This window comes from Nelumbo nucifera, chromosome 6 (genome assembly GCF_055504915.1).
Source record: "Nelumbo nucifera cultivar China Antique chromosome 6, China Antique-T2T, whole genome shotgun sequence".
Taxonomy (NCBI): Eukaryota; Viridiplantae; Streptophyta; class Magnoliopsida; order Proteales; family Nelumbonaceae; genus Nelumbo; species Nelumbo nucifera.
The window spans coordinates 32,647,170-32,664,044 of NC_142654.1; the positions used below are offsets into that span (position 1 = coordinate 32,647,170).

The 16,875-nt window shown below is 38.0% G+C and overlaps 1 protein-coding gene across 17 annotated transcripts in view; it reads right to left on the reverse strand.

Moving 5' to 3' along the window:
* The window catches only part of LOC104606395 (eukaryotic translation initiation factor 4G-like), a 30,403-nt gene extending 19,207 nt beyond the window's left edge, over nucleotides 1-11,196 (reverse strand). Inside the window, exons 1-9 of one of the 17 annotated variants that reach the window (XM_088890697.1) lie at nucleotides 10,880-11,061; nucleotides 10,201-10,417; nucleotides 9,912-10,039; nucleotides 9,610-9,762; nucleotides 9,262-9,329; nucleotides 9,046-9,102; nucleotides 7,236-8,654; nucleotides 6,819-7,140; nucleotides 3,797-6,737 (exon numbers count right to left, since the gene is read on the reverse strand). In XM_088890697.1, the coding sequence (XP_088746823.1) occupies nucleotides 3,797-6,737; nucleotides 6,819-7,140; nucleotides 7,236-8,654; nucleotides 9,046-9,102; nucleotides 9,262-9,329; nucleotides 9,610-9,762; nucleotides 9,912-10,039; nucleotides 10,201-10,379 (5,267 nt within the window). In that variant the 5' untranslated portion in view covers nucleotides 10,380-10,417; nucleotides 10,880-11,061. Of the gene's footprint in view, nucleotides 1-3,796; nucleotides 7,141-7,235; nucleotides 8,655-9,045; nucleotides 9,103-9,261; nucleotides 9,330-9,609; nucleotides 9,763-9,911; nucleotides 10,040-10,200; nucleotides 10,418-10,550 lie in introns of all 17 variants that reach the window. The other 16 variants (XM_088890700.1, XM_088890702.1, XM_088890699.1 and 13 more) reach the window with 16 other exon arrangements.
* Between the last annotated feature and the right edge of the window lie 5,679 nt (nucleotides 11,197-16,875).

The window sequence follows — 16,875 nt, forward strand, 5'->3', positions numbered from 1 at the left end:
TTGCTTTTCGGAGACAAACTTCCCAGACTTGGCGTTTCGTCTCTATCAGAATCGTCATTGTTGTTTTGTTCACTCAACCAATCTTCAAGCCCTGTTCTGTTCTCATCACTAGGCTTCAGATATCTCGGGTTGCACCTATCTGGTGAGAGACGGTTCGCCAGGTTGGATGGGACCCACTGTAAAAGGAAGACAAATTGTGGACAGCATTCTTATTGCAAATGAGTGTGTGGAAAGAAAGAAAATCCTCTGGGATCCCGAGAGTCCTTGTAAAACTTGATCTAGAGAAGGCGTACGACAAAGTGGATTGGGACTGCATTCTTGATTGCTTAAGGCTATGAAGCTTTGGGAGAAAACGGATCAGGTGTATTAAAGGTTGTATTGGCACTCCTTGGTTTTCAATATTGATAAATGGTGAAGCTAAAGGTTATATTTCAAGGCTAGTAGGGGTCTAAGACAAGGTTGCCCTCTTTCCCCATTACGTTTCACTTTGGTGATGGATATATTTAACTATCTCTTCAACAAGTCAATTCTTCTCAACTTGGTGAAAGGATTTGAAGTGGGTAGGGATAAAATTCACATCTCTCACTTACAATTCGCTAACGACATAATCCTATTTTTGGATGCCTCCACAACCAACATCACAAACACTAAAAGGGTAATCGAATGTTTCGAGATTCTCACTGGTTTGAGAGTTAACTCAGTGGAAGTGGAACTTATAGAAAATTTCAAATCTTTGTTGGGATGCAAAGAGGAGAATCTCCCCATTACCTACCTTAGGATGCATCTTGGAGGGAATCCAAAATCCCTCAGTTTTTGGAGACCAGTGATGGAGAAATGCGAGAACAAACTACCGACTTGGAAAAAGTGTTCTCTCTCAAAAGGGGGTAGAGGCTTACTCTCTTAAAGGCCTTCTTATCAAATATGCCTGTCTACTTTCTTTTTGTCTTCCAGATTCCGACTAAAGTCAGAAATCAGATTGAGAAGCTCCAAAGGAACTTTCTTTGGGAAGGTGGTGGAGATAAGAAAAACCATTTAGTCAACTAGAAACAAGTATGCAGACCAAAAGAGAAAAGAGGTTTGGGTATTGGACAGCTTAAAGAGAAAAATTCTTCTCTCCTAGGCAAATGGCTCTAGAGATTTCCGAAAGAACCCAATGCTCTTTGGACAGCTGTCATCTCAAGTAAATATGGACGAAATACTAACGGGTGGGATTGCAATCTCCATTTGAACAGGATAAAGGTCACAAATCCTTGGAGAGGTATATGTTCCATTCATACTTCTTTCTTTCCTTTTATAAGGTATAAAGTGGGAAATGGTTCTAAAATTAAATTCTAGAAAGATCTTTGGTGGGGGGAATCTACCCTGGAAACCTCTTTCCCTAGGTTGTTCCCTAGGAGTTAACCTCAGATATTACCTATCTTTGCATCCTTTGGACGGTGAATTCAGCTCTGTTCAAAGAACTTTCTGTCAATGATCTTATCAGAGATATTCACCCCTTTCTGTTTCTCCCTCATCCCCAGCAAACATCCTTGAGGCATCCCGTATCCATAAGTGAAGGAGTGATAACCCTTAATTTTGACGGTTGTGCCTTAGGTAATCCGGGCCTTGCAGGTATTGGTGGTACAGTTAGGGACGAAAGGGGCAATATTTGCTGGACTTTTAGTGGTCCAATCGGCTGGGCTGACTCCATAAAGGCTGAAGTAATGGCTGCTCTCACCAGAATCAGGATAATAAAGAATTTGGGAATTCAGAATTTGTTCATTACAGGTGATTCAGCAAATACGATAAAATGGTTAAGAGACAAAGAGGGGGGCCCTTGGAGACTGTATCATTATCTGACTGAAGCTTGGGATTCTTTAGATGCTTTGAAAGTTAATTTAGTTTGGATTCCTAGGGAACACAATCATACTGCAGATTTGGTGTGTATTTGGAGCATTTGTATAGCGACAAGTTTCCTCCTTTGTAACTTGTAGGGGTCCCCCCCCCATTTCTTCTTAATAAATTCTGGTTAAATTTTCTCAAAAAAAAAACAGAATGGATAAACAAGATTTATGTAGCCCACCCCATATAGTCGGGATAAGGCTTGGATGATGATGATGATGATGATGATGATGATGATGATGATGATCCTCCATTTAGAGTTCCATTTCATCAGATTGAAACACTAGATGGTATTCTGATTTCCTTGATTTGTTTGGTGATTTGGTCTTATTGCATTATGTTACATCTTATGCAATGATAGAGTAGTGAACCACTGAATACTTGGTTCCAATTTATCCATAACTTATTCCCTGACTGTAAATCATCCGCTCAGTGGAACATTTAGTCAAAGGCCACCTGATGTGCCCTTTTCTTATTCAGTTTTCTCACTGAAACTGCTGATTACACTAATGTTAAGTTGTCTGCCTTGTCAGTAAATGGGCTTTAACAAGTAAACACATTGCTCGATCTTTTCAAACACATATCAGACCCACAATACTTTCAAATACCTTTTTCAAGTTGGAACTAGAGGAGAAAAGCTGCAAAATAGAAATACTTTGCATCATCAAGCACTTATAACCATGTGCAAGCTAGGAACATATTGTAACAAGGTGGTCAAACTAGATGCAGTATCTCAGACTACCCTGATGAAGTGAGAAGCCCAGACACTGCCATGCGAACTATTTTAACTGCCCAACCGCAAAAGTAGAGTTGAATTTAACAAGCACCCTCCTATAGCCCAATAAAATGTAAACCCTATGCCCCGAAACAGAGAGATAGGGCCTTAGCTAATGGGGTTAACAAAGCCCACCAACCTTGACAAATTGAACAGGATCCTAACCATCCGGTCTAAAAACTCTACTGCCCAAAAAACAAGGGTTCCAAAAAGAGCAATCGTCATAAGTTCCTACACCAATAGAGAGTACCAAGATCAAACAACCTACAACTGCAAATCTAGCAATAAGGAACCCATCCCTTGCTACAGAGATGATAGTAAACTGTAGCAACCCAATGAATATCACATCCATGATAAATAAAGAAAAATTAAAAGTTTCGAGGAGGAACCTATCATTCCTCTCAATGGCCCATCCACACACATCTCTGCATCAGTTTTCACCTTCTCCAAAAATCACCCATACCAACCTAAGAAAACACTAAAAGAAAATCCAAAACTCTAGAAAACAGCACAGTGAATGAAACAATAGTACTCTCTATTTTCCATTTTGACTTAATGCAATCCATAAAAGACTATCATTAGATAAATTCCTAGGTAGGTTTTTTAGGAATTGGGAGGAACCCATCCAACATGACTAAACTCAAGCCATAGAACAATGGATTAGAGGATGAATCTCTGTCCATTCCTCCTTCAAAGTGATGCTCTACCCTCTACTCTTGCACATTATGCAAACATACAAGTAAACCACTTATTTGCACTGTTTTCCACATTGCTATAAAATTATCCAAATAAAAGTCCAGGAACCACAACATGATATCAAATAATAAATAAAAGACCTCTACACTTCAATGGAATCCACAATATAAAACAAAAGTACAATCTAAGTTCAAGGAAGAACATGCAAAATGAATATGAAGAAGAGGATAACTTTTTAGACCAAAAAGTTTTGTAAAGCATCAACCAGAACAAACTTAAGTAAAAGAAAATATAATTGCACTTACAAAAGGGAAACACTATAAACAAAATGATGAATGGCTTTTCACCATCAGTGGTAGAAACACATCCCATTGTTAATGCACTAAGGAATTCGGACACAACTACCAGATAAGGCATAGAAAAATCCATAAGGGAAGAAGATACCTGTAGAATTCTCTGATTGCTGCTATTGACATGTCTCGAAGACGTTCTTCAGGCCATACTTTTTCTGATGTAATATTTTGTGAAGCAGCAGAAGACCCCTGCATCTGTGTGGCAGGTGAAGAAGTCGTAGATCTATCAAGATAGCGATCTATGGGTCTTAAGTCCCGATTCCCAAAATATGAATTGCGTTCTTGTGAACTTGATTGGTCATAAGAAGGTGGTCCCATGAATCTGTCCGGAATATTTCTTGGTATGAGCTCCTCCCTTGAGTTATAATTTGTCCACTCAGAAACAGGACCATAACCATTTGGACCAGGCCCCAACCTCTTGGAGTCTCCAGGGCTAGGAAGAATATCAGCAACAGGAACATTGGATATCAGTGGTTGTCCTCTGATAGACATGCCCCTAGCAAGACCACCTTGGGGACCAAGAGTAATAGAATCATCATCCATCTGCCTTTGTGGCAAAGGAACTGACAATGTCCTGCTTTCGTAGGGATGTTTATCCTCCAACCTAACGTCTTGAGCACCATATCCACGACTCTGAAGTGGCAACCCACGGAAACCACCCATCTGGGTGTTTGGAGAAGACAAGGGTGACCCTCGCGAACCATAGTCCATGGGTTGCCCCCTTCTTGCTGAAGAGCTAATTCCTGAACCACCACGGGCAAGCCTACCTTGTGCCTGCCGCTCCTGAGCGGCATCCCTATGCACTTCCTCAATCTTTTTTGGCCCCTCAACTTTTCGCCGTTGCTGCCACTTATTCTTCCTCAGGTCAATCGCATCCTTCAACATGAACCTCACCCTAGAAGATAGTTTCATGTTTGTCGATAACTGAGTCATCATGTCAAAATATGCATCCATGTGTTCCTTGGCTTTGGCATGGTCTATCATCTCCCCTATAGTGCTCATTAGTTTGCACAGAGCTTCAACATCTTCCTCGTCGGGATTCTGATGCTGTCCAAGCAACTTTTGGATGCATTCATGCATTATTCTCTCAGTCAACATCCTCTTCTTATACAGTTCTCCGATCAATCTTATATTACCAAGCATCCGCCTTCGTGCCCGAATCCGTTTCTCCTCCCTTTCTTCCTCAGACTGTTTAATCTCGCCCTCCTCCTCAACTCTATCAGCTTCTGCTTGCTCCCTTTCCCCTCTCTCAAATTCTTCCTGGCACTTGTTCAAAAGCGACCTCTTAAAGGTGACCTTTTCATTATCCTCACTGAAATCAGGCAACTCACCAGCTAGATGAAAACAGAAGTTTGCATACATTTCACAGAAAGTTGGTTCCATAAGAGCTTTATCAAAAATCTGGGAAATGACACCCCTAAGAGTAACTGCATTGTCAATATTAACTTCTTTGACTTGCTTAAAAAGTTTTTCAAAGTTCTGTGGAGTTAGCTTGTTGAGTATAGCTTTTAACTGTCTTTGCTTGTTCTCTTTTTCGTCAGATACTTTACCCACTTCATACTTCTTCTGAGCTTTATGCATTACCTGTAAAGGAGTCTGAGGTGAAGGAATCAAACCTTTCTGAATACCTGTAGTACGCTGCCATCTATCAGCATCAAGACTGTTCCTCTGCATCCCTCCTTGAGGTGTCAGAGATTGCATTGGCCCTGAGAGGATTCCACCAACATATTGAGCAGAAGGATGACCACGTGGATTTCTTAAAACACCATGCATACCTCCTTGAGCAGGTCGAAAATTCCCAACAACACCTCCAAGACCAATATCCAACCGCATATCTCTCCCTGCAGTAAAAGGACCCGGTGACTTGTTCCATTTGTCATCATCCACCATACCACTTCCACGACGATCAGACCGGGGACCTCCAGCAGGCCTATCTATAATTCTTCCAGAACCAGAATATGATTCACGATCAACAATATGAGCTATACCAACTGGAGCACTCATTACGGCATCAGCTATATCAGATCCAATTTCAAAACCCATGGGAAGATCTTTACATTGTTCCACAAATGTCAGCAGGAAATCTCTAGAGTACTTTTTTTTGCCAATGACCTCACTTCCATCTTCATCACGATGCATGAAGCCACCACGAACATGCTTTCCATCATCCGATGTTTTCAGTTTTGGGGTAGAGATGTCTGCTGCATCTTCCCAGTCGTCTGGTTCAGTTTTACTTTGTCCATCTTCCTCATTTTCTATAACATCCTTCCCAGTATCATCTGATGCAAGCACCTGCTTCTCACCAACACTGGAAGTACTGTCTATACTCTCAGAAGAAATAACTGGTTCTTGCTTTTCTTCTGGACCCTTATATGCCATATATAGATCAGAAGTTGTCCCAGCAGCATCTGCTATCTTTAGAATTTCTCTTCTCTTTTTCTTCCCCCTAGCATTACTCTTGACCCTATTCAATTCTAAAGCAAGCCTATCCTTGGAACCTGACACTACAGCAGAAAGTGGACCACCACTTGAATTCTCAACACCCTTCCTCTCAAGTTTTGAAGCCACTTCAGAGGAAACTGGAGTTGGAATAGGAGCTGTCTCCTGCTGAGATATATCAGATTCCATTGCAGAATCATTTTGACTACCCATTCGTTCACCTCTAGTTGAAGGGGCATTCAAAATTGAATTGGTATTTTCATGAGAAAATGTTGATGAAGCAACAGAAGTGGTGGATTCATCATAAGTAGAATCTGAAGATGTTGCAGAAGTCTGTAATAAATCATCAGTTGTTCTTCCAACTTCTGAGACATGACTCGCTGCTTCTTCCTTCAACTCATGCTCAGTTTTAGATCCAAGCTCACTGCCAACATTTGTGTCTTTCAAACCAGAATCCTTAAGCTCAGTATGTTTAGTTGCTTCCACAGATTCCGAAGTAGACTGTACAGAGGGTTCAAAATTACAACCACCTTGCTTGGCCTTTACAGGAACTTCGGTTTTCCCAATTTCCTGCAAGGCAGAGCCATCTTGTTCTGCATGACAAGCAGTATCCAAATTATCAGAAATAGTTCCAACACCAGAAGCGTTTGATGGTTTACAGGTCAATCCCTCACCTGTTCGAACACTGCTGGTCATTGCTTCAGAAACATCATTGCATGCCACATGGTTACCAGGCACTTGTTCGTGGACTGTTTGTAATGGATCTCCAAAGGTTTCTGATAGAGCTGAAAATTCTTTACCTTCTGCAGTATCAGAAACCCCATCACTGATAAGAGTACAGTCTTCTAAACCCAAAGAAGCTGAATTCAAGATAGAGATGGATGATCCAACCACTTCTGAAGGAGGAGACTGCATATCTTCAGTGTGTTGGTCAACTTCCTCAGACAACTTTGACGAAAAGGACATTGAACTACTTACAAAATCAGAGGCATCTGCCTGCATGAAAACCACCATCCTGAAGTTACTGAAAGCAGAACTTGTAAATGGAAAGGCAGAATAATTACATCTATGAAAAGAAAAGGTTATGACACCTGATTATGTGGTTGAGAATGTTGTGCATCCTTCTTGCTCTGTTTCTTTTGATGATCCTTAAGAGAATCTAACCTTCTAACAGCTTCTTTTCTTCTGCCTTCTATGTTGGTCATAATGGACACAGACTCATCAGGAGCCGCAGCAGGAGCAGATGAAGCTGGTCTCTGCACTGAAACATTAACAGATGAACTACTAGGATGTTTAGCTGCTTCGGGAAGGGATTTTGAATACCGAGTGGAACTCTCTGAACCAATATCTGAGTCCCCTTGTGGACGAAATGAGGTGGTATCCCCTGTTGGTCTTAATAATTTTGGTGATTCGCCCTTGCTAACAACAGGTGAAGCAACTGAGAATTTTGGTGATTCACCTATACTAACAACAGGTGAAACAACTGATGCTGTAGATAATCCAAACTTTTCTCCAGGCAAACCAGTAGCTGGCTTCAGTATCACCTGAACTGGAGCCAGTTGAGCAGAAGTATCAGCATGTTCCAAGTTTGTTGGTTCAGCAGTGTTTTGCACTGGGGGCCCAATCTTAGTTGACATGGGGTTAAGAGAAGAAGCATTCATAAATGGCACAGTTTGTGGACCCTGGACAACTGAATAATTATATCTGGTTGCTGGAGAACCAGCAGTCATCTGGCTACTTGTCAGAGGAAGAGATGTTTGAGCAGGGAAGAAGATGGGATTGTAAGAATTAGGTGGCATTGTGGGATAGTAATTTAGTGGGTGAGCAGGGTTAAAGGATGGAATGGGCTGGGATTGAGGGGTGACATTAGGATGTGACCTCGAGCCTGATGGCCCACCATCCAAATAAGAATCTGTCCTTTTGTCAAGCCTCAACTCCTCATGAGTCTCAGGATGAGTAATCTTAACAGCTTTACGTGGACCACCAAATTTTCCAGCTTGCTGTTGTGCAAATGGAGGGGTGATCCCAATTCCCATACTGCTTAATGGAGGAGCTAGCTGATGACCCATTTGAGTGAAAGTAAGACCCTGGGCCTGATGTAACATTCCTTGAGGCTGCAATGGATGAGATTGAAGACCTGGAACAAACACCTGTTGTTGAACTTGATTGGTATTTCCAACTGGTAAGGGTACCTGCATTTGCAATGAAGTTGAAGATACACCTTGTGGCTGAACCTGTGGATTGGGCCCACCAAATTGTACGGGAACCTGTTGCTGCTGAAATGGTGTTGCCATAGGCATTCCAGTCATGGAAAGGACAGAAGGCTTCTGTGTTGTTGCAGAAGAAGGTGCAGAAGGAACCTGAGCATGCACATCTCTTTTGACTTGAGAAGGGGGATGGGACTCCCCATATTTTGATGGGTTAACACTACCCACATCCTTTCTTAGTTGCTGCTTAGGAACAGAAGGAATTGGAACTGAGGATGTGGTTCTAAGAGAATCATGACGTGCCTGCATTATAAAAGAATCATAGTCTCAAACAAATACAGCTACTATAATGACTGAACACATTACTTAGTTTCCAAAATATGACTAGGTTTTCAGGACCCTTACAGGCTCAGCATATGAAACAATGAATTGTTGGTTGCTTCCATCTAAATAAACTAAGCCCACTCTTCCCCATTTTTCCATTCACAAATCACAAGCACATACAAGTACCACCCATCAGCCCACAGCCCCTTGGCCATAGTTTGAAGATAATCATGCAGAAAAATCTAACCATATCATTTATTATTAGACCAATGGAAGTACAATGATGGTCTGTTTGGGTAGAAATGAAAACATGAAAGTGTATCCATGTAAAAAGGAGAAAATCACACAACATCACCATGCAATCACAGACCTGATCTCTTTTCTGCTCATCCAAATTTGGGGGGGCTGAGCTAGTTCGAGCAGGTATCTACAAACACAAAGGCAAGTCATCCTTCTTTCCTTTAGACAGATTAGAAATTAGGGACACCATAGATTTGTATAGCGAATAAGGAGAGAGAGAGAGAGAGAGAGAGAGAGAGAGAAATGGAACTAATAACTTGCATAAAATGCCAAAGAAAAAATTTACCTGCATCACATTCATGAAACCAGGACTTATAGACCCAAATTGAAGAGGAAATGCCCTAGGCACATCTGCTGGGAAATGCCAATTGACAACACAATCAAGATGAGATTCAAAACAAGATAAGCAATTACAAATGTGGACCTTCTATAAGAAACCAAAAAAGAAATTTGTACTGGCATAAACACAAACAAGATCCCCACTTAAGAAGACTAGTTTCTACCAAAAAGGTATAAGCAGACCGATGAAACTCTTATGTCTAACCGGCAACATAGCCGGCCAGCAAAAGATAGATTTGCCCCACTTGGAGAACTCTTACATACTAAGGTACAGAAAGGTGCAACTAAGTCATACCTTTGACAGGTGTCGTGGATACATTTGAATCCACAGCTCCGGGAGCTGTTTGAGATGATGGAGATTTTGGCGCAGGTGCAATTCCAGTACCTCTTGAACTAGACGAGTCTGTGGCCTTGGAGGGAACACTTGGGACAGGCGCATTTGACACTACTATAACCAGTCCAAGAAAAAATGGTAGTATTCCTCAATAAATAAATAAGCAAACTAAAGATGAAACCCATATATCCTATTCAATCACCACTCTACGTTCTCACTGTTGTCAAACGAGTAAAGTACTGGCAGCAGAAAAAACTATATACCATGTAATGGGGGTTGTACGTGGGTACCATTCTGCACTGCACGGTTAACAGAAATATTGGGTTCTGAATTTGTACTCGCTGCGTTCACCCTAGATTGGCCTCCTTGTCCATTACCAGGTCTCCTAAAGCTGATAGACAGAGCCAACACCATACAATTGATGGTATCAAATGTCTAAAAGAGATTAAAAAAGCCCTAACTTTTATATAGAATTCTCTCCAAATCACCAGACTCACAACAGTTGTGTCAAAGAATAACTAGAAAATATCTAAGTAATAGAAGGTTAAGTACCTTCGATTCGAAGACAACGACGAAGACGAGTTACTCGAAGAAGAGGGTGGATGGGCGGTCCCACCGCCGCCCTTCCCGCCACCACCTGAGAAGCTTCTCTGCTGACCCGAGCTTCCAGATCGACCAGGTTTCCTTAACTGGGCCTCGCTTTTGTCAGACCTTGATTGATTGAGGGACATAAATCCAGACACACGTACCGCCTCTTTTCCTTTCTTGCCTGCAACAAACAAAAACCAACCAACAAGAAAGAGAAAAAAGAGAAACAGATCCACCGATCAGGCCTTAAAAACAATCAGAACACAACCAAATCAACACGCAAACCCTAAAAACCAGAATTGCACTCGAACTACCAGGATAGGTGTAGAATTGAAAACCAGGGGAAAAAACACGCAAATGTTGATTCGATTTAATCTTGGAGGGTTTCAACGACTTACCTAAAGTGGTCAGAGAGGGAGACGAAGGAATTTAGGGTTTTAAAAGGTGCATAATGGATGAAATAGGTTGGCGGGAGTCATCACAACAGAGGAGAGTGAGAGAGGAATGGGGAGACAGTGAATGAACGAGACTCAAATCCAGTGTTTGTATCAAATGTGTATTAGAGAGAGAGAGACAGTGAAAGAGAGTGAAAAAAGAACGATAAAAAACAGGAGAGAGAGAGAGAGAGATTTAACAAACCAACCTGCAAGACGGTCAAAAGTAGGTTTTTAAGGGAGAGAGATCAAAGGGTCGCGCTCGTCGCTCTTGGCGCTCTGTGTGGGTGCCTGGGTGGATGATGAGTTTGGTGACTCTCTATCTCCTCTTTCTCTCTCTAAAACTTTTGGTTTCTGTGGGGACCGGAGGGGGAGGTTCTGTGTGGGTGACTCGGTGGATGCTGAGTTTGGTGACTCTCTATCTCCTCTTTTTCTCTCTAAAACTTTTGGTTTGTGGGGACCTGAGGGGGAGGCTGCGAGTAGTGATGTGGGATGTTCACTGAGAGCTTGCCTCTTTATAATAAATATTAAAATTACAGGCCCCTTTCAATAATAAAGCAAAGATTAGGTGGATACGTGGAGTCCGTGGAATAAGCACGTGATTTTCCGGTAATTGTCACGGGACCTAATTCCGGCGGGAGCCTCTGCTTTCCACAGGCTCTCTCGTCACGACACGTCAGTCAATGAACCATGCCTGAAGCACTGCTACTGTTACACGGAATTCTGTGAACTGACGTGTCACGCAGGAAGCCCTCTGGACAGCGCAGGCTGCCAAGGGTATATTACGATAAATCTTCCTTAATTTGGTATCTGTTAATATTTTATGCTCTTGCATTTAAAATGAATTAATCAAGGGAGTCTTTCTTTCTTTTTTTTGCCCTTAGTTTGTGAAGGACTGGTGAGGGTGGTAGTTGTTCCAAGTTTTCCCTTTGTTTTTTATTACTCAGCATTACTAGGGAGCGCCTTGTTTTGGGCCTACCAGATGAGATACAACATGGGCCCCCATAAGGCCCACATGTCCTAGATTGAGAAAGTATAGCATTGCTCCCTATTCATGGCGATGCACGGTGTACTGTTTACAAAAGCACCATACACCGCACATCTGGAACAATGTAGTTGGACTCATAAATCCATTATAGATGGATCAGGTCCAATCCAATTCAATAAATATTTTGGATCATAAAGTCTGGACTGGTCCAATTTAATATGTCATATTATTCCATCCAAATTGATTTTGATTTGGACGGGTCCAACCTAAAACTGATCCATTGTCACCTTAAGAGAATATTATATCATTTGGGTCTAGGCAAAACGGGCTATGTCCTCCACTCCTCCCCCATAATTATGTTTTTTTTTTTCCTTATGAAAATGGTTAATAAAGATGGTTCATTATGCATTACATGCATCAAAGATACTCTAACCATTGAATGCAGATGGTGATTTCGAAGATGATGTAATAGCTTCTTTTGAGTGGTAATCTGATCCGACATTATATATAAACGTTTTTTGATAGGTAAAACATGGTAATGTGAATCAAGCTCTCCCTGGATAGATGGAGCAATAACTATCAAAAGGGTGTTTGTTGAAAAACAGTATCAAACTATCAACAACTAACCTAATAACCAAAGTTCTCTATCAACCCTTGAAGTCTAAAAGAAAATACAGAAGAGAAAGACAGACACTTAGAGTCATAAGTAGGTAGTTGCATGCACTTAAAGCAATATCAATCCCCAAAAGTTGTTCAATTTCCCAATAAGGATGGTGTACCTGTTTTTCTATTTTCATAGAAAAATAATTATCCTACACTATATTGATACTGTCATCCAGGTATATTTTAAAGAGATCTCACTGAAATTAGTACCTATGAGATGGACCTGAGATCACCTTCACTCCATTAGAAGAGACCAGCCCATGAGCCCATAGGGTGCAGAGACTGGTGTTAAAAGATGTCATTGCTCTTTATGGGGTGATTACTTTCAATTTCCTATAATAAGGAGATTAAATTATCTGTGGGTGGGTTTAAATACTCTCATGTTTGATTTTTTCTTAATTGTTAACAATATTCAAAATAAACATAAAATTCTAAGGAGGTTGAGAAGCAATATGAAGTGTAGAGGGAATAAGGACAATTGTATTTTGAATATATAGAATAGGCCATCAATAATAAGCCTACATTATATATACTAGGGGTGCAACCGCAATGGGTCGAGCCGAATTCAACATGTCGTAGTTCGATTTGACTAAAATACACTTATATTTGAATTCAAGTTTGAGTTTGATTCGAACTCTGTTTTCTTATTCAAGTTTGGTTTTGACTAAATATTTGATAAGCCTGAGTTTGGCTCAAAAGTTCGAAAATTAATATACTTTTAATTCAAAATATATAATATTTATAATATAAAATATATTTTTATATTTTATAAAAAATAGTACATAATATATTTATAGCCAAACTCCCAAACTGTCAAGCCAGATATTTTATTGTTTAAATTCAAATTCGAAAAACTAATCAAACTTACCCTGAGATTCAAACTTGATTAGCATCAAGCTCGAATCGAGCCTAATTGAATTTGAGTCTGAGCTATTCAATCAAAGCTTTACACCCGTAATGTACCCAAAGGATTTTGTTGGCCTCGTGTATTTCCCACACACATATTCTCATTATGCATATTTTCAAATTTTGCGATGATGCTTAATGTGTTGTAAGGGCTCAGTTTGGAAAGAGTATAAATGCAAATATGTACAGTGCAAATACATATAAAATAATACGAAATATAAGGTTGCAAAACCCTACATATTTGCATTTGTACTCCTTCCAATTTCAATGATATTCCTCTCTAGTACTATGTGCTATACATGTAGCGTAAATGCTTCTATTTTTTTTCTTATTGGGCATCATTGAGCTACACAAGGTTCATCATCCATTACAAATACACCTTGTACCTCATTTTGCTCATTGTGGACACTACATTTTTATAAGGAGCCTAAAACTATCATAAATTTTGTGATTGCCAAAAAAAGAGGTGATGGAATTCCTTCATGGGATTATCATTAACTAACATTTCTTTTGACCCTAGGGGGTGTAAATTTTAGGTTACTTTTCCATCTTTATTTGGCTATTTTGTTTGTTTGTGAGAAATAAAATAGTCGATTAAATAATGTAGTCCCCACTTTATATGCAAGTACGAGGAGCCAAGGAAGAAGGTTAATTGTTTGGGAGGAGTAGTGATAGGAAGCAAACTAATGTGGTCCCCTCTTTTTACGATAAAGAATATGACTATCAGGTGGTGGGAATTTTGCATTGACAAAAGTGCAAATACTTGCCTTTGCCTAACATCTAGACTACCATGCAAAAAATAAAAAATAAAAAACCTTAAATACATTTATTTGCTCAATTATGGTGCAATCACTAATACTTGATGCATATTAAATAAAGATTTTAATCAATCACGTTAAAGATGTCATAAAATATACTTACTTTTCATTGATTTACATTTTGTAAGATGTATTTAATTACCCACCAAATTTTAACAATGTTAAAGATGTCAATTGCATCATGTCATTTTATCACTGGCTCATATTCTTTATTGCTAGTCAATGAACCATATGTTTTGCCTACCATCTATTTTCCCCACTATGTTCATCTTTATGTGCTTGCACAACTTAACTAGTACTATACAACGAGAACATGGGGGAGATCAGGGAAGGCAAAACTCTTAGAGAAGTAACTAGGGATGACCATTTATGATCTGGCTGCTTGGCTCAGTCCGCCTTGCCATGCCCACAAATTTCTAGACCAGGCCTAGGCCAAGTAAGCCTTAGGCCCAATTGGTCCAACCAGGCCTAGAAATTATAGTATATGTATATATATATATATATATATTTCGATTGTTGTTGTTTGGTTCGTTGAAAGTTGAAGTCAGAATCAATTGAAAATTTTCAATTTTGTATTAGTCTATTTATTATTTTATTATTACTTTATCAATATTTTATGAATATATATTTATTATTTTATTAGCACTTTGTTATTATTATTTAATAATTAATATCTTAGTATTTATCATTAACTTATGAATATTTTATTAATACATTATTTATTAATAATTTATTATTTAATATATTTTATTATCATTTTCTTAATTAGTTTATTAATTTCTATTAATTGTATTTATTATTTTAAAATTCATTGGTTATTATTGAATAGTTAATATGTTAGTATTTTATTGTTACTTAAATTCTATTATATTAACATTTTTCTACTTAATTATTATTATTATTTAATAACTAATAGTTTTGCTTTTTATTAGTTTCTTATTATTATTTTATTATCATTTAATAATTAATACCTTAGTATTTATCATTAATTTATAAATATTTCATTAATATATTATTATATTATTATTACATTAATAATATTTCTATTATTATATGGTATTAATAATTTATTACTTTATTATCATTTTCTTATTAGACTACTACTATTCTAGTATTTTGTTTATTATTTTAAAATTATTTTATTATTATTTAATAAATGATATTTTGGTATTCTATTATAACTTCAATGATAAAATATTAATATTTTATTTGTAATTAATTATTATTATGATTATTATTAAATAAATAATATCTTTGCTTTTTATTAATTTATTAATATTTTATTATAGTACTGTTATTTGATGAGGATTTTATTATTATTTTAATGATTAATATACTTGTATTTTATTATTATCATTATCTTTTTATTACTCCATAATATTTTATTATTTAATCATCAATGTTTTATTATTGCTGTTTTGGCATTGCTTTAATTATATTGTATTAAAGTTTTATTTGTACTTTACTATTATTGTATTTAATAATCAATATCTTTGTTTGTTATTATTGATTTATTAGTATTTTATTATTTTATTATTAATGCATAATTATTTATTATTATATTATTATTAATAATTTAATAATAATATATTATTTTATTAATGCTAAGATTTCAATGGCTTGTTGTCATGAGTTCTTTACTTCTTGACATACTCTGGGATGGGAATCCCATGGGGGGGCTGGAATTTCCACTCTCCCATATGGGGGAATTCCATTCTCCCAAGAATGGGAATCGGAACCCTATTCCTGCCAAGCAAACAGTAGGCCGATTCCAGACACCTATTCCTAGAAACTAAACAAACCCTAAATATAGTATGTATAGCATGTATGTTATTATATATACAATATTTTTTAAGTTTTTTTTTTTTTTTGTAACTATGAATATAAAGCTAAATTAAATTTTTTATTTTAATTGATATGGGCTAACTTGGCCCGGGACTGGGCCCAAACATGTAATACTAGGTCCGGGGTGTGAGTAGGACTATGTCGGGTCCTAGCAGATTTATACCCTTAAAAGCCCAACATTGGCCCAGCCATGATCATCCCTGGTAATAACCTTTTATCACTGCATGTTAAAGGCAAATGTTATCAAACATAATGTGAATCCTCTTGAATCTTCTTGAAATTTCTCCCTCCTGAAATTTATCTCTGCATGCACCCACCCCCCCCCCCCCCCCCTCTCCTCATTCGCTTAGGTTGTGTTTGCTTTGATAGAAATAAAAGACAATAGAAAGTTGAAGGAAGATTCTTGAACAATTTTTACAAGCTTTATTAAGAACTTTCCTTCGACTTTCTATTTCTATTTTATATCAAACCAAAAATAGCCCAATGTCTTGCTCACAAATCCCCTTAAGATGCATTTGGTTGCAATGCAATTTTAGTTGCACTAGTACAAATATATGGGAGTGCAAATGAAAATAATGCAAGTTTTTGGTTTTACTTTATTCTGTTTCAGGTTTTATTTTACTTCATTTGTATTACAATCAAACAAAATACAATGACATTTGAAACAAAAATAAATCATGATTTGCACCCAAATCATTTGCACTACCATAATTTTGCATCTATATAAATAAATTTGTACTGCAACCAAACACAGTCTTAGCTTATTTTTCATCCAACCAAACACAGCCGTATATATTCTCTATCTAATCATGATCATTCTATTATTTTCCTTAATGAAACTCCAAATTTGGCTTATGCATTGTAGGTGCCTACATTAATAAAACTCAAAAGTTGGTACGGAAAGGACTTCGATAAAAAAAAAAAAGGCTTCCATTCCACCATTTGAAAAAGCTGTCTGGCCAAACCCCTTTTAGAGCCTCCTTAT